Source organism: Molothrus aeneus, chromosome 23 (genome assembly GCF_037042795.1).
Source record: "Molothrus aeneus isolate 106 chromosome 23, BPBGC_Maene_1.0, whole genome shotgun sequence".
NCBI classification, from domain to species: domain Eukaryota; kingdom Metazoa; phylum Chordata; class Aves; order Passeriformes; family Icteridae; genus Molothrus; species Molothrus aeneus.
The window spans coordinates 3,537,318-3,563,702 of record NC_089668.1 but is presented as its reverse complement, the minus strand read 5'-3'; the positions used below and the strand labels follow the sequence as shown (position 1 = coordinate 3,563,702).

At 49.4% G+C, this 26,385-nt stretch overlaps 1 protein-coding gene across 1 annotated transcript in view; it reads left to right on the top strand.

The window, feature by feature from the left end:
• Nucleotides 1-26,385, top strand: part of GRIK3 (glutamate ionotropic receptor kainate type subunit 3) — a 132,387-nt gene that overhangs the window by 74,689 nt on the left and 31,313 nt on the right. Inside the window, exons 3-10 of the mRNA XM_066565008.1 lie at nt 557-814; nt 2,640-2,821; nt 7,617-7,670; nt 13,065-13,238; nt 15,934-16,077; nt 18,391-18,498; nt 22,080-22,193; nt 24,732-24,935. Coding sequence (XP_066421105.1) covers nt 557-814; nt 2,640-2,821; nt 7,617-7,670; nt 13,065-13,238; nt 15,934-16,077; nt 18,391-18,498; nt 22,080-22,193; nt 24,732-24,935 — 1,238 coding nt within the window. The remainder of the gene's footprint in view (nt 1-556; nt 815-2,639; nt 2,822-7,616; nt 7,671-13,064; nt 13,239-15,933; nt 16,078-18,390; nt 18,499-22,079; nt 22,194-24,731; nt 24,936-26,385) is intronic.

Here is a 26,385-nt window from a genome sequence, read left to right as displayed (position 1 = left end):
GGGAGGGACTGCACAGCAAAGGCTGCGAGCTGGTGACCTGAGGGCTCGTGGAGTTTGATTCTGGCTGGGGAGAAAGGAAACCTGCTGCCCGAGCTGGCAGCTATTGGAGGGATGTCAGCAGGAGGGAGCTGTCTGCTCCCAGCCAGCCCAGTGACCCCCTGTCCCTTTTCAGATGGTTCTGTGGTGGAGGCTCCCTCAGAGGAGCTGGGCACTCCTCTGTGCCTCCACCCAGCCCCTTTTCAGATGGTTTTGTGGCAGAGGCTCTGTCAGAGGACATTGACACTCCTTTGTGCCTCCACCCAGCCCCTTTTCAGATGGTTTTGTGGTGGAGACTCTCTCAGAGGAGCTTGGCACTCCTCTGCACCTCTACCCCACTGGTCTACACCCACCTGGCCTAACTCATCCTCTCTCTGTGCCCAACCACTGCTGTAATTACCCAATATCAGTGCTGGGTCAGTGCCCACAAGTGCCTGGGCTGGGCCCATGGCTGCCCCCATGGCTGCCCCATGCTTAGCCCCCCCCAGGCTTTGCTGACATCCCTGCCTTCCCCCTCCAGCCTGTGACCAGCTCGCTCTGGGGGTCGTTGCAATATTTGGACCTTCCCAAGGCTCCTGCACCAACGCTGTCCAGTCTATCTGCAACGCCCTGGAAGTGCCCCACATCCAGCTCCGATGGAAGCATCACCCTTTGGATAACAAGGACACTTTCTATGTCAACCTGTATCCTGACTATGCTTCCCTGAGCCACGCCATCCTGGACCTGGTGCAGTACCTGAAGTGGAGGTCAGCCACTGTGGTGTACGACGACAGCACAGGTGGGTAAAGAGGGGCTCAGAGAGGGAATCCTGGAGATTTTCTGTCCTGGGTCTCTTTGGGAGCTTTTCCTATGCACCCTCTCAAGAGCCAAATGATGCCCCGTGCATTGATGGGTTCTCAGGAGTTCCACACAGTGCTGTGGGAGGCCCTGGGAGCTTTCTAAGCATTTCATTCACAAAGCTCTCAGCAAGTGGGGCCATGAGCCGGCACAGGGTCATGGAGGGGTTTATTGGCATGGGGTGACCATCTCAGCCTGGCTCTTTTGGCACTGTGGTGCCCCTCTACAACAGAAAAGCTGCCTTGGAGGGAGCAGTTCCCACTAAAACCAAAAGCAGTTCTGGAAAGTTTTTTTTTGTTTTCTGGATAATTCTGTAACACAGAGCTGGCAAAGTTCTTCATGTAAGGAAAGCTGTTGATGGTTAAACAAAACAAAGTGCTGCACAGCTCTAGATATAGACCCCCCAAAAAACAAAAGCCACATTGGATAGCCTGTCCAACCTAATTTCACTAAACCAAATGGTTTCTTTAGGGGAGGGCTGATGAGAACACAGTTTGACATTCCTGTTTTGCAAATGTGGGTCACAGTATGTTCCCTTCGTGGCATATTCTAATGCGTTTCTTCTGTGCAGAGGGACACGCTTCTCTCTTCCCCCTTGCAATAGGCATCTGCTGAAATTCTCCTTGCAACCTCAGATTCCAATAATTCCTGCTCAGCTGAGTCCACCATGGCTCTTTGCCTTGTGCAGGAAACAGAAATGAATTCTGAGGGTAGTAGGAAGTTACGAGTTGTGATTAAGTGACCGTTATGATCTACGCGACTCATAAATCCAAGCCAATATTCATTTTTGCCTTTTGCTACTGTGCATGGTAAATATGCAGATTTTAATTTGTTGTGCAGCTGATTATATCACACCCTGCCCTTTCTCAAGGGCACATCTGCTTAAGAAAATTTTTTGTGATCCCAGAGGTTTTGAGGTTAGGACCAACCTGCTGTTCTCCCCTTCCTACCCAGTGCAGGGACCCCATCCAGCTCTACTGGCTGCAGTGGTGGCAGGGAAGCACCAGGAAAAGCCATTCTGTCCTAGAACAGCTCCTCTGGGGTCAATGGTTGATGTGTGGCGCCTTGGCTTTGATTTGGCAATGGCCATTTGAAGGAGGGATGGATGGATGGATGGATGGATGGATGGATGGATGGATGGATGGATGGATGGATGGATGGATGGATGGATAGATGGATGGATGGATGATAGATGGATGATGGATGGATGATGGATGGATGTATGATGGATGGAGGATGGATGGATGGATGGATGGATGGATGGATGGATGGATGGATGGATGGATGGATGATGGATGGATGATGGATGGATAGATGGATGGATGATGGATGGATGATGGATGGATGATGGATGGATGTATGATGGATGGATGATGGATGGATGGATGGATGGATGGATGGATGGATGGATGGATGGATGAATGATGGATGGATGGATGATGGATGGATGATGGATGGATGATGGATGGATGGATGATGGATGGATGATGGATGGATGATGGATGGATGGATGGATGGATGGATGGATGGATGGATGGATGGATGAATGATGGATGGATGGATGATGGATGGATGATGGATGGATGGATGGATGGATGGATGGATGGATGGATGGATGGATGGATGGATGGATGAATGATGGATTGGATGGATGTCAGCCCTGATCCCATTCTGTGGAGAACAGGGGAAGCACTGAGCTGCTGTGGCCCAGCAGTGGGGAAGGCAGCCCTGTAACACTGTGGGTTTGTCTCTTGTGACACCTGAAGGCCTGATACGGCTGCAGGAGCTCATCATGGCCCCGTCCCGCTACAACATCCGCCTGAAGATCCGCCAGCTCCCGCTGGACACCGACGACGCCCGGCCTCTGCTCAAGGAGATGAAGCGGGGCCGGGAATTCCGCATCATCTTCGACTGCAGCCACCTGATGGCAGCTCAGATCCTCAAGCAGGTGAGCAGGGGGCCAGCGGGACAGCAAAGGGGCTGCCCAGGAGTCCTTGGGTGTGGGGTGGCCATGATGAAGAGTGGCATCATCCTGGGTGCAGCTTTCCCTTGGGCTGCAATCCACAGCCACACTAAAAGCTACAGCATGTCCATCCTCCAAGGACACTGCTGGATTTCTACAGAAAATGGTGTTTTCACTGAAAAATTTGAAGTACCAAAAAGTGGCTGTGGGTGAGAACAAAAAAATGTTACAGGAAGAGAAGGGGCTGTGCTGAATGCAGCACCCAGCCCAGGCTGGTGCTGGACAATTCTGTGGCTCTCCCTGCAGCTGCACAGCCCCAGCTTTCTTCCCTCTTCCCCCTTCTCCCTTCATTCAAGCTGGCTCTCCCAGCCAGGAGGGACTGCATCCTCTGTCCCTTCCCCAGCAGCGTCTGCAATTCTTGGACTTTAAGCCAGATGTCAGTGATTTTCCATTCTTTTGGGCTCCCTCCTTTCTTCCTCCACAAGTTCCTCCACTGGAATTCTTGCTGCTCGCCCCAGCTCCTCCTCATTCCCAAGTGCCTTTGTGTTTCAGGGTTAATATGAGGCAGAGGAAAAGGCTCTCACAGAGATGCTTAAAACCAGCTGGTGGAAGTGTTGCTCCTATCAGCCCAGCACAACACCACCACACAGATTAAATAAATCCCTGAAGGGGTGAGAAAGCAAGCACAAGGCAAGAGCCTTCCCCTGCAGCCTGCTTGATGCAAAATGAAGGGAAGTGCTCAGAGATCTTGGAAAGCCTGGGAGGGATTATTATGGGAAGCAATAGAAGGGGCTCATTGTCTCCTGCCAGTTATTTTCCCGTTCTGGTTGTGTTTGGTGCTGCTCACTTATTATGCAGTTTATTATAGTTTATTGTGCCATCTGCTCAGCTCATCACCGCTGGTGCAGAGTGAGGAAGATGGAGGAGAGGGGGGACTAGGGGAGACAAGTCTCTCTAAGTCCTTCTGGCTGGGTTTGTGTCTGTGTTGGGGTTTTGTCAGGACCTGAAGCCACGGATTTCAGCTTAGCAATAAAAGACAGTCTATTTTTACTCAGGGAAATACTAGTGTATTTTCAGAGTCTGGGAAGTTGCATGAACCCAAACCACAGCCTGACTGCTCTCTGCATTCCTGGCCACTCTGGTGTGTAACATCAGGCAGGTTCAGAGCAGTGCACCATGACCTGCAGGTCACCTGCATCTGCTGAAGACTAGGAGGTGTAAAAACCTCGTATTTTCCTCACTTGTCTACCTGTAGCAAGAAATGTATGCCTAGAGGTGCCACTTTCATTTCTTTTCCACTGAAAGTACGAGCTAGGCAAAACCATCTCCTAGAGGAGGGGAGTCTGCTTCCCTTCTTAGCAGCAGAAGAACAATGCACAGAACAAATAATAGACTGGGGAAAAAAAACAAACAGGGAGGAAGGCCCAGCATTCTGTTTATGGCAGAATCAGTAATATTAATATTTTATTGCCATTATGTGCCTTTTGTAACATTTTGGTCACTACACCCGTCAGCTCTGCAGACATTTGGCTGGACGGAGTCCCTGGAGTCTCTTGGCCCTGCTGCCACCCCCATGGATGGCAACAAGGTTCTCACAAGACTTGTGCTAAAATTTCCACTCCTTGACTCTGATTTTCATTGCACATCTTCAGAAAACACCGAAGGTTTGAGCACCTACAGCCTGTGCTGGCTGAGCAGCTCTAATGAGCAGTGCACACACCATCATGTTAGTCAGGATCTTGCTCCCCAGGGATTCAAGGTTCCATGATCAGCACAGCACTGATCATCTGGGCAGTTTTTGAAATTGGAGTAGTAAAAAATGCATGGATTAGTAATCCATGAGTAACACCACATGAGCCAGCACAACACCACATGAGCCAGACTGTCACCTACTGCTCCAGCCTGGGTCCCTTGGTGTGACCACATCAAACCATCCATTAGTTTGTCCTCTTGGAAAACAAATAATTGTAGAAACCTATCACAGAGTGAGTCCTGCTTGTGAGACTCTCCTGTTCTACCCCAGATTCTCCAGCCTTCCTCAGTTTTGGTCCCTTGTTGTCACTCCAGGTCTGTTCCCAGGCTGTCCTGAGCAGCCTCTGTGCTCCACAGGGCACAGCTGTGCCTGTCAGCTCTGACAGAGCTCCTGCTCTCATCCCAGCCACTGCCTGTGGCTTATCCACCAGGATGATCATTTATTCATTTCCCCACAAACCCAGATGCATCCTGCCCCAGGCTGCCAGGGCTGGGAAGCTGGAGCTTCCTTCTGACAGCAGCTCTGGGCTCCTCAGCTATGGCTAGAGTGATCCAGATGTAGAACATGAACTGGGATCTCATTATTTGCTCCAGACTGGTTCCCCATCACTAACTGGTGCCATTCCCTGCTTCAGCTCTTTGAACCAGGGTGTGCAGGAGGGAGGGAGCTTCACTGCAGCCCCCTTGGTGCACTGACCAGACTGGGGGACAGGATGGTGAATGGCCACAGGGACAGCCCCCAGATTCTCCAAAAGCTACTTCCAGAGCAGGAAACCTGGGGTGAAATCACACTTTGGAGTCACAATATCTCGGCTTGCAATCCCAATCCTTTTCTTTTCCCTTGTTTTTTGACATCTCACTTCTTTTCAGACTGTCACTTCCTTCCTCGGAGGTAAATTCCGCCCTAGTAATTTTAGCAAAAAAACCAAGGGAAGCAAACATTTCCTGGGGGGACTTGAAGTCACTTTCCCATCAGTGGGGATTTTAAAGTGCTCTTGCATGTGTTTTCTCCAGAAAACATGCTCACACAGTCAGCATCCCAGCCAAACCCACAGGAATCTTCCTGTCACCAGCCACCAGTTTCAAGGTGACCTTTCTCACAGACTGAAACGTGCTCCCCCCACGTTGTGAAGGGTCTGGACATGGTCATCCAGCCAAGGCCCCCTTCAGCCCATGGTTGTCCTCTGAAAGAGCTTCCAGACAGTCTGTTCTCTCCAGTGCTCAGTTATGCAAATCCCAGCAATCTGCAGGAGCCATCCTGTGTGTAGGGCTGGCAGGGAATCTCAAGCTGTGCTGGCCAAGGGCCCTCAGGACCCTGATCCCCTAAAGCTGAGGGACAGGGGATGTTCCCACTCCCCACCCTTGTGCCTGCACCTTCACTGACCCATACTGTATTTGTGGGGTGCCCCAATGAAAGAAGGAATGATGAATCTGACTCCATGTTCTCAGAAGGCTCATTTATTATTTATTGAAGGCTAATTTGTTATTTTATGATACTATATTATAATAAAGAATACTATACTAAAGAATACTAAACTAAACTATACTAAAGAATACAGAAGGGATACTTACAGGTGGCTAAAAAGATAATAATGAAAAACTTGTGACTCTTTCCAGAGCCCTGACACAGCTTGGCACTGATTGATCATTAAGTCAAAACAATTCACATGAAACCAATCAAACAACCACCTGTTGGATAAACAATCTCCAACCATATGCCAAAGCAGCAAAACACAGGAGAAGCAAATCGGATAGTTATTGTTTTCCTTTTTCTCTGAGGCCTCTCATCCTCCCAGGGGAAAAATCCTGGGTGAAGGGATTTTTCAGAAAATATGAATGTGACAGTCCCACTTCTCAACCAGGCCCTAGGTCAGGATCTGACTGTTGTGTTCAGGAAGGAGGGACAGAGGCAGGAGCTCCATGAACTCAGTGCACAGATGGGACTGAAGGTGGGCATGCAGAGCCCCAGAATTACTCATGTCAGAAATCAAAACCCTTTCAGCTGCCTTCTTAGACACTACATGGATGTGTGACTACAGAACAGGCTGTTTATGGTCAATCTGCACAGGTTTCTGGGAGGCTGCTCATGGTTTGGTGTTGGAGGAGGAAAGGTGACCTCCTTTCCCAGCTGTGCCAACAGAGCCTGTGGCCCTGGAGGATCCTGCACCCATGAGTGAAGTGTTACCATGCCCTGGTCTCCTTGAGCCAGGTCTCCTAAGCTCTTGGAGATCTATTTCACACCCAAGATAGCTCAGCTACCTTAGAAGGCATAAAATCAGCAGGATGGCTTCTGTGGTAGCGTTGGAAACAAAAAGGTTTTAATGAAACAAAACTCTTTACAGAGAAAAACCCAGCCAGGTGCAAGAGGTTCTTGCTCCTGATAAAACAACTCACAAAAGCAATTAGTTTCTTTGTTCTCTTCTTTTTCTAGTAAATTGCTCAGGTGGGACTTTTAAGCTCCTGTCCAATTGGCTATCCTTAAGTTTGAGGTGAAGTCCTCCAAGTCCTATGAGATTTTTCACCTAATTGAGGAGAGAAACTTCTGGGCTTTTTTCCTTTTTAAGGGGACAAAGGACAGTTTTGTCGCTCCATCAACAGAGGGCACATTCCTATACCCTGGCACAGCCAGGGACACCCAGTGTCACCCAGAAATGCCACCAGCCCTCATGGCAGCTGCACACTGAGGCTTTGCCATGGTTTCACAATGGTTTGAGGACTACAGCTCTGCTCAGCTCAGCACTTGAGCATGTGCCTGTTGCTGATGAGCCTGGCTTCACTGCTCCATGGCCTCAGTCCTGAATCCAAACCTGGTGTTTCCAGTTTCTAAACTGCCCCATGGCCTCAGTCCTGAATCCAAACCTGGTGTTTCCAGTTTCTTCACTACTCCATGGCCTCAGTCCTGAATCCAAACTTGGTGTTTCTGGGTCTCTCCTGCCACATTTACCTACAAGATCTGAGTTTTATGTTGCATGGCAGCTGTAATGTTCTTGTACCCCTTTACTAACCCCTTTCCCCTCCTCTTCTTAAGGCTATGGCAATGGGGATGATGACAGAATATTACCACTTCATCTTCACCACTCTGGTAAAGTATCTGGCTGTGCACACACCTTGTACACACTGATGGGGATTGGGATGTGAGCACAGAAAGCAACCTGTGCACACTGAGAGGGATGGGATGTGGGGGGCAGCTGGAGGTGGAGGGTGGGATGGGTGTCTGATCCTGGTCTGCACTGCACTGCCATGGGGAGGGAAATGCAAGAAAAGGGGGGACCTGGGACCCTGCCAGGAGGAGAGGACAGGGCTGGAGCTGCTGCAGGTCAGGGTCAGACCCCAGTGGCCTGGCTGTAACTCCTCTGCTCTGCAGCACTGCCTGAGAGCTGTCAGTCCCACCTTTTCCTGCAGGATGGCTCCTCTCTCTTGCATGAGGAATCTGGGGGATTTTGGGGTATTAATTTCAGGAATTTTGAGACTGAAGTTCATGAATGCTGGGAATTTTTGGGAATTAATTCTGGGGATTCGGGGAATTTTGGGAATTCCCACCTTTTTCTGCAGGATGCCTCCCCATTCCTGTATCATGAGTTTTGGGACAGAATTTTGGGAATTTTGGGACTGAATTTCAGGAATTTTGGAGCAGTCCCTCCTTTGGAGTGCACAGATGAGGGTTCTGGTTTTATTTCCCCTCCCAGTCACTTTGATTTCAGTGTAGCCTCCCACAAACTGACAGTGAGCACAGGGAGAGTGCAAGGCTGCAGCCCCCACCCAGGATTTGGTGGGACCCTGATGCAGCAGGAGCTGGGAATGGGCACCCAGGACCCCTCTGGAGCCAGGAGCAGCCCTGCTGTGGTCCAAGCCTCAGCCCTACAGGTTTATTTTGCAGGAGGGGAGCTCAGCCTGACACTAACTCCACTCTGTTAAACGTGGGCCAGTCCTCTCTGACTCTGGGAGGCATTTGGCTTTCCTGGCAGGGTCACTTTTGTCTCCATTTAAGATGCTATTGTCTAGTCTGCTGTTGAATTTGGTGTGATTTTGAAAATCCAATTTATCTTTTTTGCCTTTAGGAAAGAAACAGACGAAACTAACCCTTAAAAACTACAAAATTTATTTTTCAAATGCAAAAGACATTTTAATTACCCCTGCTGCCATTATCTATTCCAGGCAGCTTTAAGCATTTCCCAGATAACCTCCTATTAATCAGCCCCAGCTGAGCCTGGAGTACATTTCATGTGTAGGTACAGCCTGGAGGTGGGAAAAGAGGAATTATAATAAATTAATAGATAAGCAATCACAATTAATGCCACTTTCCTGAAATAACAGTTATATCATGGGAAAGATATTTTAATCTGTCATTCCTTAAGGCAATGTTTTCCTAGCTTGCAATGCCTGTGCTTCAGCTTCCCCAGTACGAGACCCATGGGGTGCTAATGAATTAGTCTATTATGTTATACTGAATGTTTCTAAAAGGTCCCCAGTCAATACTGAGCACAGTGTATCAACACTTGGCATGAAATGCTTCAACATTTCGCTAGGCAGCACGACTACAGTTCACTGACTCCAGCAAGAAGAGCCCCATCAGCCTTTTCCACCACAGGAGGAGGAGGAGGAGGATGTCTGATGAGCACTGGTCCCTGTCACATGCAGATTTTACACCCAAAGCCCTTCAGGGAACACCCCAGATCTCCACCCTTGTGGGGGCTTTGGGTGAGCTATGCAGGTATAAAAGCTGCATTGCAGGTTTAGTCTCAGAACGCGTGGAAAATGCTGGTCCAAATGCGACGTTTTGGTGAAGTAGAAAGGGTCTTTCCTTTTGCACTCAACACAGAACATGGGAAACCAGGTGTTAAAATCTTAATGGGGAGCAAAAAGTAACCTTTTTTTTAAAAAATTGTGTTTCGTATCATCTCTGTCCCTCTTCTTTCAGGAAGAAAGTATTTTATTTTATTTATTCTTTTAATACTCCATGTTTTAAGCCAATATTACAGAAAGTATTTTTGCAATTTCTATATTTTTCATTTTTTTGGTAGAAAATGAAGCCTTTTTCTGGAGATGGAACTATACCTCTATCAACACTTTTCAAAGCCCTGGTGAAACTCTTGTACCCTGACATTCCTACACATAGACTCAGTTATACCTTAACATATTTCCTTGTTTTGTTCAATATTTGAGTCTGTTAATTCTTTGACATTTATGAAGTGAGATAATGCAAAATTGCAACGAGAAAAACAAACAAAGACTCAGCAGTGTGTAAAATGGGGCTTTGGAGCCACAGCCAAGCCCTGCCAGCTCCCAGGGCAGAGCTGTGGGGACACCTCACCCATGGGATGCCCTTCCTGGACCACTTTTCCAGCCTCCCTCTGAGGATGTGGCATCACTGAGGATCAGTCCCAGCACTGCTGCCACCACCAAAGAGCCCAAACTGGGCAAAATGGGGAAGGGGGAGAGCATCACAGGAGCACTGAGAGCAAAATTAAGGGTGCAGGGGAGAATTAATCTGCAGTACAGAAAATAATGAGTGAAAGGGAATGTAGATGAGGTGGAAAATAGAACCAGATGTTTCAATTTGTGGCTGTGCAGGAGCAGAAAATCCAGAAGAAACTGATCTGATGACTCCCATCCACACCTCCCCACGTCCTGACACTCAGCTGGTGTTCTGAATTATCCTCTGATTCCAGGAGGTGATAAATCAGGCTGCAGCTGAGATTTAAACTGGAACCAAAGAGGGATCTGATGGGAGCTTGGTTTCTATAGGAACTTGGTGAAAGGAAGGGTCAGTGGGGAGCAGCAGGGCAGGGGCAGCACCCAAAATACCAGTGGGATCTGAGAGGTGGCCAGGGCTGCTGGTTTGACAGATGGGCAGCAGAGACCATGAGGGCTGCAGCTCAGGGATCTGATTTGTCTCACCCAGTCACATTCTGAGGGGAAAATCATCCGATTTTGCAACCAAAAATTATTTCCTCACAACAATTTCTGGAATACAAACTGAAGTGCTTGATTAAAAATGAATCCTGAGAAAAACAGACCCATTCCAGCAGGTCAGGCACAGAACTGCTGTCCCCACTCCCAGCCAGAGACACGAGCACCTGTCTGAGGTCAAACCACTGTATTTGCCCTTAGCTCCCTTAAGTCATTTAAAAGTCAACATTGTGGCCTGTTCTTCACAGTGCCCTTTAACAGAAGGTGAAGGTTTGCACTTGCAATTTTTCAGGGTTAAAAAACAGCCCAAAAACCCAAGTCCCAACTGCCATTGCAGGGTGATTAATGATTTGGTCCCTGCTGCACCTGCAGCTTTGAGCACTGCATCCATCAGCAGTGAGCCCTGGGGCTGCAGAGGCTGGGGCCAGGCTTACAGGAAAGATCAAACCCCCAAAGCTTATTAAAGCAAAACAGCCATAAGAACCCTCACTCCCCCACAGAGAATGATGCTCAGTTGCTGGCAAGTGGTGCTGCTGTCCTGCTTTGCTTAGGGCAGCACATATGGGACTTTGCCAGCCCCCTGTGGGCAGATGGGGGCTGCAGATGGGAGGCCCCACAGTGTGGCTGTGTCCCACCAGCACAGCCCCAGCACAGAGCACAGAACAGACACAGCCACATAGCACAGAACAGACACAGCCACAGCACAGAATAGTTCCAGCCACAGCACAGAACAGCCCCAGCACACAGCAGAGAACACAGAACAGCCCCAGCACACAGCACAGAGCACAGAACAGCCCCAGCACAGAGCACAGAACACAGAACAGCCCCAGCACACAGCACAGAACACAGAACAGCCCCAGCACACAGCACAGAACAGGCACAGCCACAGCACGGAATAGTTCCAGCCACAGCACAGAACAGCCCCAGCACACAGAACAGAGCACAGAACAGCCACAGCACAGAACAGCCACAGCCACAGCACAGAACAGCCACAGCCACAGCACAGAACAGGCACAGCCACAGCACAGAGCACAGAACAGGCACAGCCACAGAGCACAGAACAGCCCCAGCACACAGCACAGAACAGCCCCAGTACAGAACAGCCCCAGCACAGCCCCAGCATCTCCTCCCATACTGAAGCTCATTTTTGAGAAGCCCTTGTGAGAGCAGGGAGTGTCACATATTCACCCCCACGCTCCATTGCAGACTCGTGGCGTTGCCTTTCCGCCTCCCCGCGTTTAAACTGCCGTGAAACCCTTGCAGAAGTTGTTCAGGATAAATGCTGATGAAATATATCCCATCCAACAAATGGTTCACCCCTGACTGCCATCTCACCACACTCCCTCACTCCCCACCTTGGGTGAGCTGGCTTTGGGGAGCAGATCAGCTGCCACCTGCTCCTGATGTGCTGTCTAACCCAAAACTCCTTCCTCAGCACTGAAGCTGATATTCAGACACGTGGAGAGCCAAGAGCTGCCCCACAGCAGTGCTTCCCCAGTGCCCCCCAGTATCCCCAGTGCCCCTTGCCAAGCCATGCAGGCAGGCTGGCAGCCAGCAGAGCTGAGCACTGCCTGGCTCTGCTTTTCACATCCTATAAAGGGCACCCTCATTCATCTGCAGACTGTGTAGGCTGGCCAGAATGTCAAGAAATGCGTCTTAGTTCCTCTTTGATAGTCTGCAAATTGGTGTTTTGCATTCAGAGTGACTCTGTCATCCCCAGCACCCTGTGGGCCTCAGCACTGCCGGCAAATCCTCTGTGGAGAGGCCCATGGGAGCTCCAGACACAGAAACTCTGCCTTGTCCCCCCTCCCTGGGTCACAAGTCTCTTTTTCTAGGGTCATAGGCAGGTTTTCTCCACACAATCCACTCTCTTTCATGCTGAGAGCAGGTTCTTTGGCTCTTTGGTAGGAGTTCCCTTCTGCTGTGTGTGGGGGAATCTGCACATACGGCGCCCAAATTGCACCAACACCTCCAGGCCTCTGCAAGCAGCCACTGACGGCAGCAGGCAGCACAATCCTCTGAGAATCCTCTGAATTCCTGAGGGATCTGTGCTGTGACTGTGCTCACAGGGGTCTTAGGATGAGGGAAGAGATGAGGATCTGACTCCATGTTTCAGAAGGCTTGATTTATTATTTTCTGATATATATTATATTAAAACTATACTAAAAGAATAGAAGAAAGGATTTCATCAGAAGGCTGGCTAAGAATAGAATAAAAAAAGACTAATAACAAAGGCTTGTGGCTTGGACTCTCTGTCCGAGCCCACTGGGCTGTGATTGGCCATTAATTAGAAACAACCACATGAGACCAATCCCAGATGCACCTGTTGCATTCCACAGCAGCAGATAACCATTGGTTACATTTTGTTCCTGAGGCCTCTCAGCTTCTCAGGAGGAAAAATCTTAAGGAAAGGATTTTTCATAAAAGATGTGTGTGACACTGTACTCCCTCCCACCTCCTGTGGGCTCCGCTGTCTCGCTCCAAACACAGACACACCGACCGACGCAGAAAACTCAAACAAAACAAAGCTAAGCAAAATGTTTAAAACCGGTTTCTCTCTTTTAAGGATCTTTATGCATTAGACCTAGAACCATATCGCTACTCTGGGGTGAACCTGACCGGATTCCGGATCCTCAACGTGGAGAACCCCCACGTGTCCTCCATCATTGAGAAGTGGTCCATGGAGAGGCTGCAGTCGGCGCCCAAGGCCGAGCTGGGGCTCCTGGATGGTGTGATGATGGTACGGGCAGTTCAAACAGGGCACAAGGGTCTGGGAAGCAGGGCAGGAAGGCAGGAACAGTCATTGAGGCCTAAATGCTACTCTTATTGGTTTTTGTACCAGTAACAACTCATCCCAGGTATCTGCTCTGAGGCGCTTTCTTGCATTCTTTAACAGCTGTTCCTCAAAGTCTGGGGTGAAACATTCACCCCGCTGCTGTGGGGCCAGCTGCCAACAGATTGTCACCAGACAAGCCAGGACATGTCCCAAAGGGGTCCAGCTGTCCCTGAGAGCAAAGGGACACGAATTCTTTAACAACTGTCCCTCAAAGACTGGGGTGAAGCCCACACCCCACTGCTGTGGGGTCAGCCACCAACAGATTGCCACCAGACAAGGTAGGTAGCCAGGATGTGTCCCAAAGGGGTCCAGCTGCCCCCAAGAGCAGAGGGACATGAATTCTTTAACAATTGTCCCTCAAAATCTGGGGTGAAGCCCACACCCCACTGCTGTGGTAAAGATCCTGCTTGGGCCCAGCTGCCAAGAGATTGCTACCAGACAGGTAGCCACATTGTCACCAGACAGGTAGCCAGGATGTGTCCCAAAGGACTCCAGCTTTGAGCCCTCAAAGCCCCTTTGGCTTTGCTCTCAGCCCCAAGAGCAAAGGGACACCAGCACCCAGGGCTGGCAGCACAGCATACAGCCAGGCTGGACCAGGCACTCTGCTGAGACTGAGATGGAGGAAAGAGCCAAAGCAATGGGCAGAGATGGGCTGAGCTGCAGCTTTGATGACTCCTTTTAGGGCCTGATGGCAGCTCTGCTCTGCTGAGTTACTGCTGGGAAGGTACAGCACCTGCTCGCCCATCTGTCTTCCCTGCCAGGCTGTCTCCGACCCCCAGAACTGTTGACTGCCTCCCTCCTTCCCTTCCCTTTAGATCTGCCAGAAAGTGGCAAAGCCTCCCAGACTTTCACCTTGAAGTGGCTCCTCAGATGCCTGCTGCTGTGTTTGTTGTTAGGGGAGAGACCCCCACTCTCCTGCAGGCTCCTACCTCTCCCCAGGCTGAGCCCCACTGCGCCTGCAGCACAGCTCGGTCCCCATCCCCTCTTTGCTCTCTCAGAGGGATCCTGCCTTTGATTCCTCTTTGCCAGGTGTCTGTCCACTGGGGCCCTGGACTCAGCTGGGCATTACAGTCTGTAATTCACCATGAAATTGCATGGACATATCCTTGCCCCCCTTTCCTCCAGCCCCAAATTCCCAAAGCTGTCCCTGCTGTGGTCCATACTCGCCCACGGATGCAGGTGGGGCTCCTGCTCTTCATGCTTGGTTGCTGAGGGAAGGGAAGGTCACAGGGATGGCTGCCAAGGCTGGGGGATTTTCTCCATGGCTACATCCTGTGAGATGTTTGCTCAGTTATTTGCTGTATTATTTTGTTTTATTGTGGTTTATTACGCTGCTGCTACACTCACATCTGTTTCGTGGCTCCGTGAAGCCAGCAAATAATGTATTTTCACTAGGAGGTCTTACCACATCAGAGTGAGAAATAAATCCAATTCTCTTGATCAGTGTTTGGATGTAAGATGGGGCATCTCAAATTGAATCTAAAATCATCACATTATATGGGGGAAAAAAAGTTCTCCCTAGTTCAGATTACTGAAATGCTAGAATATGTTACAAAGCCATGAGGTCCTGATTTTGGTGACAGCTTGTGTCATTTTTGGAAAACTGTGTGCCCACAAACATCTCTGTTTCTTATTTTCCCATGTATAAAATAGTGTAGAAAATATGTTCTCATATAGTTTTTTTTACACTCAGACAAAACAGACTCGATATTAAGAAAACTCTGTTACTACCTTCCACATTTAGAAGCCGTTGCCTCCCTCTTTGACACCACAGCAGGAAATGTGCAAGAAACAACCCGAACAGACAAACGGCACTTCCAGAATCGCTGATTTTAGACAAAACCCTGAGCTTTTGATCTAAACAACCAAGGAACCATCAGGGAGCATAGGCAGAGAAACCCTGGGGCTGGCAGGGGTAACTCAGAGCAGGTTCCACCTTTTCCTACTGTGAAAAACGCCAATAATTTGTTTTTAAAATTTTAAAAGTTTAATGGTTATAAAAATAGTAATACAATTAGAGTAATAATAATTTGGACAATTTGAATTAGGACAATATGAGACAATAAAAACAAAGAGTTATGGACAGTCCCGGTACCTTTTTCTGGGCAAAATAAGACTGAAAAAGGAGCCACGTTAACAGAGGATTAACCCTTAAAAGCAACAGCCTGTTGCATATTCCTACATCTCATACATGATGCATAAATTCCATTCAAACACAGGATTCTGTCTGGTCATCATCAGCTTCTTCCTCATAATCCTAACAGCATCGTCCTGCCCGAGCGAGGCGGGAAGAAGTTCATTTCTCCTGATAATGGAGCAATAAATTCTCTTTCTCTGAAAGATTTAGGTGTCCTGTGACTGCTGTCACAGTACAAGTCCTTTTTTTTAAAAAAAAAAAGTATCCTGCATTGCACAGTTCCTATTTTAACATTTTGTCATAACCCAAAACTACATTTAACACACCGCTTAAGAGAATTACTACAGCATCACTTCCTAACACAACACATACGATATTCACTTGAATATTTGCCAAAAGCCAATCGCAAAAATTGGCGTTTTTCACACGGCGAGCCACCGACGCTGTCCCCCTTCCCTTTAGACAGACGCTGCCCTGCTGTACGACGCGGTGCACGTGGTGTCCGTGTGCTACCAGCGCGCGCCGCAGATGACCGTCAACTCCCTGCAGTGCCACCGCCACAAGGCCTGGAGGTTCGGAGGCCGCTTCATGAACTTCATAAAAGAGGTAAAAACGTGGGTTCTGTTTGACTATAAGCATTATTTCCCCCCCATGAGGAGCAGGTTCCCAGGGGTAGGTAGTGGAGGATTGGTAGGTGCAGCGTTAGAAAACTCCCTGGACTGGGGGTTGTGCAGTCCCTCAGTGCTCCCACTGATTCCTTAGGATTTTAGCTTTTATATCTATTTTATAGCTTTTTTTCATCTATTTGTAGTCCTGCAGTTCTTTAGTGTAGAACTCTAAACTCCATATGCAGTGTGAGCTACTGTGCTGGGCCCAGGACCAGGGAAGAGATGAGAATCTTGACTCTGTGTTTCAGAAGGCTGATTTATTATTTTATGATACATATTATATTAAAAGAAAATGATATATTAAAACTATACTAAAAGAATAGAAGAAAGGATTTTATCAGAAGGCTAGCAAGGAATAGAAAAGGAATGATAATAAAATCTTGTGACTGCCTTGACACAGGTGGCTGTCATTGGTCATCAAGTAAAAACAATTTCACATGCTGGGTGAACAATTCTCCAAATCACGCTCCAAAGCAGCAAAACATGGAGAAGCTGAAGCTTCTCAGCTTCTCAGGAGAAAAGATCCTAATGAAAGGATTTTTCATAAAGTATGTCTGTGACATATTTCCCATTTTGGGCAGACACAACAATTCCTCTGCAGGCCTGGCAATCAAGGACACCTCACTGCCTCAGGCCTTGAAAAAATGTAAAACAAAAGTGAGTTGGGGGGGGAGAAAACTTGGGGTAAATGACTTCATTAGCTGAAGCTGTAGCTGGGAGATGAACCCCCAGCAGGCAAATGGACCAAACTTATAAAAGTGTGAAAACCTGTCGTCATCGATTCTTTGGGTGTAGCCCCTTGTGGGGGGGTTTCATCTGCCCAAAATGTACCTGAGGACCCTTCAAAAAATATAACTGCATTTTATTGCCTTAATTTTGTCTGGCCTCTGTTTTTAGGTAGCCCAGAAAGGCATCAGCCCCGCGGGAGCTGCAGGGCTCAGCACTGCAGCTGTGTCTGCTCCAGCTGGGCTCGTCAAACATTCCGTGTTTTCCCCGGCTCCCGGGGGGCTCCGAGGGCTGCACATCCCACAGGCAAACCACCTGCACACCCAAATGAGCAAACACCAGCCTCCCCAGGAGTCCAGGGTGGCAAGGCTGGGAGCAGGCTGTCACTGCTCCTCAGGAATTAATGAGGGAGAGCCAGAGGAGCTCTCTGTTTACTGGGAGAAATGCCAGTTACTCCCCCTGAGAATGCATTGTGCCACCTTGATCACACTGGAATATTTCAAGCTCCCCCACCCATAAAATAAACACATTTCTCAGTGAGCAGCCTGCACGGGGCTGCTCAGGGGAGAGATCCCCAGGCTCAGCTCCCCACTGCTGGGATGTGATGCCGAGCAGCAGCCTGGCATTCCTGCAGGAGCATCCTCCTCAGGACAATGCCACAGCACACCCAGCTCTGTCCCCAGGCATTGGGCACCTCACTGTCCCCCAGCTCCTGCTCTGCTGGCACACAGCACCTGGCTGGGGGTTCTATCACCTCTTAAATCAGAGAGATTCATTCTAGAGTGCTGCAGTGGGAAAGAAATCAAATTACATGGGGTTTTTTTGTGGAATTGAATTGAGACATCTTCACCCCAAGCTCCTGCTCCTGGTCCCAGTCAGACCAGGCAGTTCAGGACCTCAGTCAGCCAAGCACTGAAAAATCTCTGGGAATGGGATGTCCCCAGTCCCAGTGAGCACCTTCCCATCCTTATGCTGCCAAAAACTGAAGCAGGGCACCAGCAGCACATGGCCCCAGACTCCTGTGCCTGTTTCCAAACCCCAGATCTTGCTTGCATGAACACATTCTTGGCCTCTTCTGCTCCACTCTCCCTCTGGAAGGACAGAGGGAAGCACCCCCAACATTTAAGCTTCCACACACCTTGGAAGCAGCAGCGAGTTGGTGCACAAAGGGATTTCTCCTGGCTGGAGCTGCCCCAGAGCCGGTGTTTATCAGCACCACAAGGATGAAGGCAGCTCACAAGGATGCTGTGATAAATGCAAGTCGTTTTCTACTGAGTCATCACGTCCTGCAACAGCTGGTGAGCACAAAAGGTGCGAACAGAAATTGTAGCAAGGACTGCAAGAGAGGGAAGGAAATCTCCAGCTCCGTCTGCAGTCTGAGCAGCAGCAGAGGGATTATTAATTAATCAGGCTCTTTAGGGAGAAAGAACCAGCATAAGGGCTAATTAAAAGAACATACAGTGGAGGGCAAAAGATTATTTATGATACTGAGTAACAGCCCTGCTACTTTTTCTCCCTTCCACAGGCCCAATGGGAAGGATTAACGGGACGCATTGTCTTTAATAAAACCAGTGGTTTACGGACAGATTTTGATTTGGATATCATCAGTCTCAAAGAAGACGGCCTTGAAAAGGTAGGCAGGGTTTGTTTTATCTGCATGTGGCTGAGGATAACGCTGGTGCTCAGCAACAGAGAGATGGTTGGTGCTGTATTGATTCCAGGTTTCTGGGGTTTATATAAAAGGATATTCACTTTGTGGGATTTCTCAGATCCTTTTCCATGCTCAACCATGACTCACTCGCCCTGAAGCCAGTGCGTGGGATTACAGATTGCAGAAGTGCTTGTGGCACTTTTCCTGGGATAGTGGAGGCAAAAGAAACTTTCTGAGCATCCATTAACCCCTCCCTGCCCTAAGCAGGCAGGAATGATGCCTGTCCCACTCCCTCTTGCTGGCCTGGCTCACAAACCCTCAGTTCTTCTCTGAGGAGACCACAGCCCTGGAGATCATCATCTGCAGTCATTTCCCACCATGAAATTGCCCAAGGCTGGGAACAGCCCCAGTTTATTACAGCCTGGAATCTGCAGGATGATACACTGGGTATTTTGTTTATTACCTAAGGGACAATAAGGAAAAAAGAGAAGTGTGGCCTTGCCTGTCTGGCTGGGGGGTGTCATGAGGGTCGAGAGCATGAAAGCTGCAGCCTTAGGTCCTCCAAATTAGTGCAGATCTCCTCTGGGCACAGTAAAACCATGCTGATGTGCAAATCTGATCCCAGGTGTGCCTGGGGACTTAATTTCCTTCTCTTCAATTACTTAAAAAAAGCAAACTTGAAATAAAAAGGCAACACACAGAGCCTTAAAGCCCTTAGAATGCAGGTTTCAAGGTGAGATCAGCTGATGACAAACAGAGCAGCGAGCGGCCAGAGCACAGGGAGCTGTGATTTCCAGGAAATTCCATGATTCTGACTACCCTGTGGGCAGCTCTGTGTCCCTGTCCTGCTACAGGTGTCTATCACCTGTACAGGAGGAATTTGGCAGGGCAGCAAGGCCCTTTCTAGAGCAGAGTCTGCTTCGAGACAGGTACCAGGTGCCCGTGGCAGCCTGGCTCTGTCCCTCTGGGCAGGGGGACAGGTTCTGAACCCACAGGACACCTGGCTGGAGTAGCAGGGAGGGATTTCAATTACCTGTGCATGGCCTGAGAGCACAGGGGACTTGTCCAGGGAATTAATCACTCAGCACAGGGAGGCAGCCCCAGGGCTGGAGGCAGCCGTGGATCCATCCTCTGTTTGGAGGGGAGGCCCCCGTGCCGCATCCCCCTTTCCTCACCATTTGGTTTTCCTGGGATTTGAAATGAATGGCAGCCACATTTCCCCACCACAGCAGCAGCTCTGTGCCTCAGGTAACACAGCTCAAGGTCACCACAGCCCTCTCCTGCTGGGGAGATTTTGGTGTCAAATAAGGAATAAAGGAAACGTTTCAAATCAACACAGTGACCTTCAGTCTGGCTGGTTAAGAAAGGAGGCAGGACAGAGCTGAGAAAGGTGCTGGTGCCTTGCAAGAGCTGAGCAGCAGCTGACCTTTGCAGCCTTATTTCCTTACAAAATATTTTGTTTATAGAGCATAACCCAAAAATAACAAGACATCTTTTTGAAGTTTAGCAGCACCGAGGCGCTGCTGGAGAGCTGTGTTGGGCGGATAATAGAAAACATTCCAGCTTTTTGTACCACATGAATCCAAATGTTTAAGCACAGCCACAGAATCACCTGTCAAACCAACACCTCTCAGGTGGGCTGAGCAGGGCTGGCACCAGCTGGAGTTATTGCAGTTCTCTGTCACATCAAGCCCACTGGAAGCTGCCAAACCTCGACGTGTCCCCTGCACACCCCATCAACTTTTGTCTCCAATAATTCAGAGATTTCACAGTTCCCACCATTATTCTTCTGAAAGCTTCGTGTCAGCTCCAGAGGGGTTTTAAAGTATCGATGTCAAATCTCTGTTGAAGCCAGAATCCTGTCAATAGTTAATCTGAACTAACAAAACACCAAACTACAAACAAATCCCAGCTGGATTGTGCTTTATGTATCACAGCTTATGTTTGTTGAGCTTTAGGATTGAACCCCCTGATCCTCATACCTCCTGGATGTTCCAGGGATTACAGGAGTATTACCAAATCCTAATTACATATAGTTTGACTATCTGACTCACACAGTTCTCTTAAAGCACTTTTTCCTTTTTCTTCCTTTTTTAATATTTTAAACTGATTAATTCGGTCTTAAGTGCCGTGCATTTAATTTTCTTAAAGAAAACGTAGCAAGGCAGAAGTGATTGGGGCTGCAGTGCAGCAAACTGGGGCCTCTCCGGCTTGCTTTTTTCCCATCCACAATAATAACAATTTTTGACATTGCAGCTGTTGTGTGATCCAAGGCAGAGATGGGGGATTGCTTCAGTTTTACCTGAAATATTTAAAACCTTTCACAAAGTTCACGGAAACTCTTCCAGAATTTATGACAATTTTTTTTTGCCAGGCAGCATTGCTCATTACAAAGTCTCTTTTTGGGGATGCAGTAAAACCAAGTTCTCCCCTTGGACTGCTGGAGAGGCTGAAGAATCTTAAAAACAGCAATAAATAAAAGATGGGAAGCTGCTGGCTCCCTCGTGGATTGAGCTGCCTGCCTTTGGCTTCTCTCCGAGTCCCACCTTGCAGTTTGACCCTACAGATGGATCGTTCTGCTCCCATTTCCAGGTGGGGTTTGTTTTTTTCTCACTGCCAGGCTGGCTCCGTGGCCACCCTGCTCCATTTGCTGGCAGCACTCCCACATCCCTGCAGCTTTCCTGACATTTTATCTCTCTGTCACAGTCCTTTAGCCACTCCTGCCTTCAAAGTTTGTCCCAAAGCCTCCCCTGCGCCGTGGAGATCAGGTTAACAGGCTTAGCCTCGCCCAGATGACTTCCTTAAACAGAGACATGCTTTGCCATTTCTGGATCAATAGACTTCATTGAAGTCTAATAATTTATTACATTTGACAGCTTGAGAAAACAGAGCACCTGAAATCGAGCTGATGTGCCTGTGCCACCCCCTCCTCTGGGTTTGCAGCCAGGATTGAGGCCCCTCTATTGCAGGGATTTCCCAAAGGGGGGCCCAGGGCCTTGCCTAGAGAGGTGTTGGAAACCTCCAGCTGATTTGCCACGGCACAGAGAGCAGGAATGGGCCCTATCAGGGATCTGCAGACCTGGTTGAGCCCTTTTTAATCCTCCCCACCAAAGCAAATTGGTGGGGAAATGGAAAAGAAAGCAAATGGACTCCGATTTGTGGTTATTTTTCTTTTGTTGTGCTTTATCCTTGCCCAGATTTGACTCTTTAGTGTGGTTTGATTGTTGCTCTGTCCGGTGCCTTTGCAAATTGTTCATTCATTCAGCCCCTAAATTCCAGCTCCCACAGTCTCCATCCACTGCAGCAGCACAGGGACTGTGGAACATGTGTCACATGTGGAACATGGACTGACCTGCAGCTGAAGGGTTAATTCATGGTAATTCCAGTTTTGCTGCTGTTTGCTGAAGAAGGAAGCAAACAAAAAAAAAAAAAAAAAATTCTCTTTTCCAGGCCAGTAGGATGCTGGGAGCAAGTGAGGAATGCAAGGCAGGGATTAAGGAATGCAGTAGAGATTGAGGAATTGGAGATGGGGGGGTTCACTGTGTTGCTTTGCTTCCTCTCAGGTTGGAGCATGGAGCCCTTCAGATGGTTTGAACATCACAGAAATCTCCAAAGGACGAGGGCCCAACGTCACGGACTCGCTGAGCAACAGATCTCTGATTGTCACCACGGTGCTGGTAGGGCACTGCCAGCCTGTCACTGTCCCTCCCCACATCCCCAGGGATACCCCAGGGATCCCCAATGGCTCTGAAAGCTCACAGCACCCCAGGGCCTTTTAAAAGGATGGGACTCGATACAGCGTGGATTTGTATCATAAAAGGAACGGGACCAAGGTGCCCAGAGGGGAACAGAGACAGGGGACACCTGGTCTGGGGCAGAAGGGCTGGAACCAAAGGTCTTGTATCCCTCAGCAAGGGGTTAGCAGGGTGGGAGCTGAACGTAAGCCAAAGACAGATGCTGCAGCAGCTTTCCTTGCAAATCAGCCACTCCTCCTAACGAACTTCCCATCCACCACATGACATTTTTTTCCCATTAAACATTTCCAGGGCTGTGGAATTGTCTGGGTCCAGGCCATGGTTCCCACCACACCTCAAAGGCCATGGCATAATGCAAAATGATGGAGCCAGGAGGGGACTGTCAGCCATCTGCCTTTCACAGGCTTTTTTCAGGCAACATTTCCATCTCAAGCTCTGCAAGCATGTAGGAATTACATAAGGCATGGGGTGAGATCAGTTCCCATTAATTGTGCCACTCCATGGGCCTGCACACGTGCCATGGGGCTTCCACCATGGAACCAGGGCTGTCCTGGATCCCTGTGCCCAGGGGAGGAGGGAATGTGCTCAGACCTGAGTTCTGCAGTGATTGCGCTGCGTGTGCTGGAGTCTGGAACATAAAATAGAGCCCTGGATGTTATTTGCATTTGCAACACCCCTTTGTAGTTCTGCACTGCTGTAAATGACGAGAGAAGAGCCATAGGAGGAGCCTTTAAAAGAAAAAGCATGAAAGGCTATTTTTTCCCCTTTTGCTCATATTGCAGTGACTTGTTGGAAGAGAAATATTACCCCAGCAGCCAGTGCCGCTCTCCCCAAGCAATATGGGAACTGTGAAGTTATGAAATTGAGGGCACCTTCACTGAGAAATCGATTAGCAAACTGAGAGAGCTTGTGAATTGGATGTCTGGCTATTTTCAGTAATAAATTGTGAAATAGTCCGTGAATAAGTGGTTCACAGAGTTCAGAATTACCCCCTAGGAAATGTTTGAGACCTGGAGATACATTACTGAAGCGAGCGGTGTCCTAATGTTCAGTGCTTCGGCTGTTAAATATGTATGTAATCCCTGCAGCACTTCCCAAAATTAATAGTGCTTTATGGCTGCTCTGGAGCCATGGATTTATATCGAGATCCATAGATTCAGCTGATTCACAAACAAAGCACTAATTCCAGAGCAGAAAGCTGAGGAGGCGGCGGGGGAGCGCAGGATTGAGCCGAGCTGCGCGTGCCAAGCTAAACTCCATGGGCGTGATGTGATCAGCTGGGCTTCAGCACTCTGCAAATGGGGCTCTGTGTGCTGCCACGTCCCCTCCTGACCCTGCTGCTGGGGCAAAGGAGCCCCCTCTGCCCCTCCATGGGAGCACAGAGCCCCAGGGCAGAGCTGGAGGCTGGCAGGTGGGCAGAGACAAGCACCAGCAGCCTCCACAGCCCCACGTGAGCCCTCTCCTCAGAGCACCCCACCCCAAACCAGGCACTGTAACAGGGCTGTAATGAGTGCTCCGGACCTGCCCTCCCACCTCTTCACGCCCCCCCATGCCTGGGCAAAATCACAGGAGGCGTTTTCCAGCACAAAGCGCAGCCCTCCCTCACCCTCCCTCTCTGGTCACCCCACAGCAAGGACAGGAGCCCTGCAGACACCCCCAGTTTGAGCCAGGGACTCGCTGGAGGTACCTCACCTCCTCTTGCCTTGCAGCTCTTGCCTGCTGCCCACCACCTTTTCCATTTCCATCTGTCCTCCACACGTTTTATCCTCAGGCTCCCCAGTGTTGCTCGTCCTCGGTGGCTGCCCAAGCCTGAGAGGCACCAAAGGATGCTGGACTTCTCTGTGTGTCCATTTCAACTCCACCTGCCAGCCCCTGCTCGAGGGGAGGGATCCACAGGTGCTTTAGCTCCTGTCCCCTGTGCTGGAGCTCTGCTGTGGGTCACACACCCCCAGCTCTCTCAGACAGCCAGAAGTGCAGCACACAGCACAAGGTTTCCCTGGCCAGAAGCAGGGCAGTGTCCATCAGGCAGTGCCAGCACAGAGTGAGCTCACTGGGGAGGTTTTGGGGTGGCCCCAGCCATGCACAGCCCCCTCACCCTGCATTTCCCCCACCAGCCTGTGGTGAATGGCAGGTGCTGTGTGCAGGGCGCGGGGGTGAGTTTGTCCTCCCCCTCTTTTGCTGTTTCCAACACTTCATTTTCAGAGCATGAAATGGTTATTTTTCTCCCTGAAATCCTACCAAATGGAAAACAGTTGGCTGCTCAGAAGAGACAAAATTAAATTTTGTGGGGTAAACAAGGTTGCTAATTAGCTGATGCGCTGTGCAAAGTTAATTTATTCCCAACATGTCACAGTGCCAGCCCTGCCTGGAGAGCCGCTGCCTGGCGGCTCGGGCTGACCTGCAGAGGTGGCCTTGCCTCCAGCTGACCCTGAACTGGGAATTTTTGCTTTCCCTGTGCAGGAGGAGCCCTTTGTGATGTTCCGTAAATCTGACACGGCGCTGTTCGGCAACGACCGCTTTGAGGGCTACTGCATCGACCTCCTGAAGGAGCTGGCCATCATCCTGGGCTTCTCCTACGAGATCCGCCTGGTGGAGGACGGCAAATACGGGGCCCAGGATGAGAAGGGCCAGTGGAATGGCATGATCAAGGAGCTCATCGACCACGTGAGTGAGCCCCTGGGTGGCTGATGAGGGTTGGCTGTGCCAGGCTGTGCCCACCACTGTAAGAGCCTGAATGAGAGATGCAGGACTGCTCTTCAAAATGCAGTTTATTACATCCAAGATGTTACAGCAGTCCAGGGTTGTGGGTGACAGAGCCTGTGCCTACAGCTGTCAGCTCCAGCTGCAGGCAGGCCTGGAGACTCACATCCCTCATTCAGGCTCTTACTAATGGTGCCTCACATTGGGCGCCACTGTAAGAGCGTAAATGAGGGATGTGGGACTCCAGGCTGCTCTCCAAAATGCAGTTTATTCCATCCAAGAGTTTCAGCAATCCAGGGTTGTGGGTGACAGAGCTGTGCCTACAGCTGTCAGCTCCAGCTGCAGGCAGGCCTGGAGACCCTTTGGTTTAGGTTACGATGCATTCTATACTTTTCTTTAGGTCACAATGCATTCTATACCTTTTTTTGCTGATCATCTTCATACAGTAGAACCAATCTATACCTTAACTTTTATCTACAGCCTATCGTAACTACTATAATTACCATATTTATGTCACTATTCTCCAATCACTAAAAGTTAGTACATTACAGTTTAAGCCAGAAGTTGTTTTTCAGTTTTTTTGCAGTGGAAAATTCTGAGACTTTTTTTACTTACAACATCTGTTGACTTGTTTGCCTGTGCTATCTTTCTGCTTGGTAAAAACATCTTCTTGTTTGGGGTGGGTTTATCCTTTGCTTTAAGCCATAAAAACCCCTTCTAACTAACACACCCTTTGCCTCCTTGGTTATCCAGTGAGACTGGCTCAGCAATTCTTTTCTTCTATATCAAAACTTGCTTTCATTTCTATTCCTTCATCAGATTCTACATTCAAAAATCTTTCTGCTAAGCACACATATCTGTGAGACTTTCTTGTCAAACTTTCATCCTTCCCAACATCCCTGGGCTGGCTCTCTGGGGTGGGAAAGGTGAATTTCTCACTGGCCCAGAATACCCACAGCGAGCTCCTGACCCTGCTCGGCTCCTTGTCACACTGCTCGCCAGAATATCCCTGTGTCTGGCTCTTCCAAATATTAATTTGAAATTCCTGAAAAGGGCTGTTTTCCCAGCACAGAAAGGGGCTCGGTGGCTCCAGGCACGGCCTGTCCCACAGTGGGACACAGGCTGGGTGTGTGGAGAGGGCAGAGGCTCCCCCTGGGTCCAGGGCACATGGGCTGTCCTGGGCTGGCAGCATGAGCTGCTCTCGCCCCCAAGGACAAACACAGGCAAGGGCACAGCACCAATGCAGCCTGGGGAGCCCAGGCATGTCCCAGACACAGCCCAGCCCAGAGGAAACATCCAGACTGAGGGAGCACGTGTGCCCTGGACAGTTTCATTTTTTATTTTCCATAAGAGCAACTTATTTACTAAAATCTCCTGGGACACAGAGCTCCCTCTGCCACACAGCAGCTGTGCT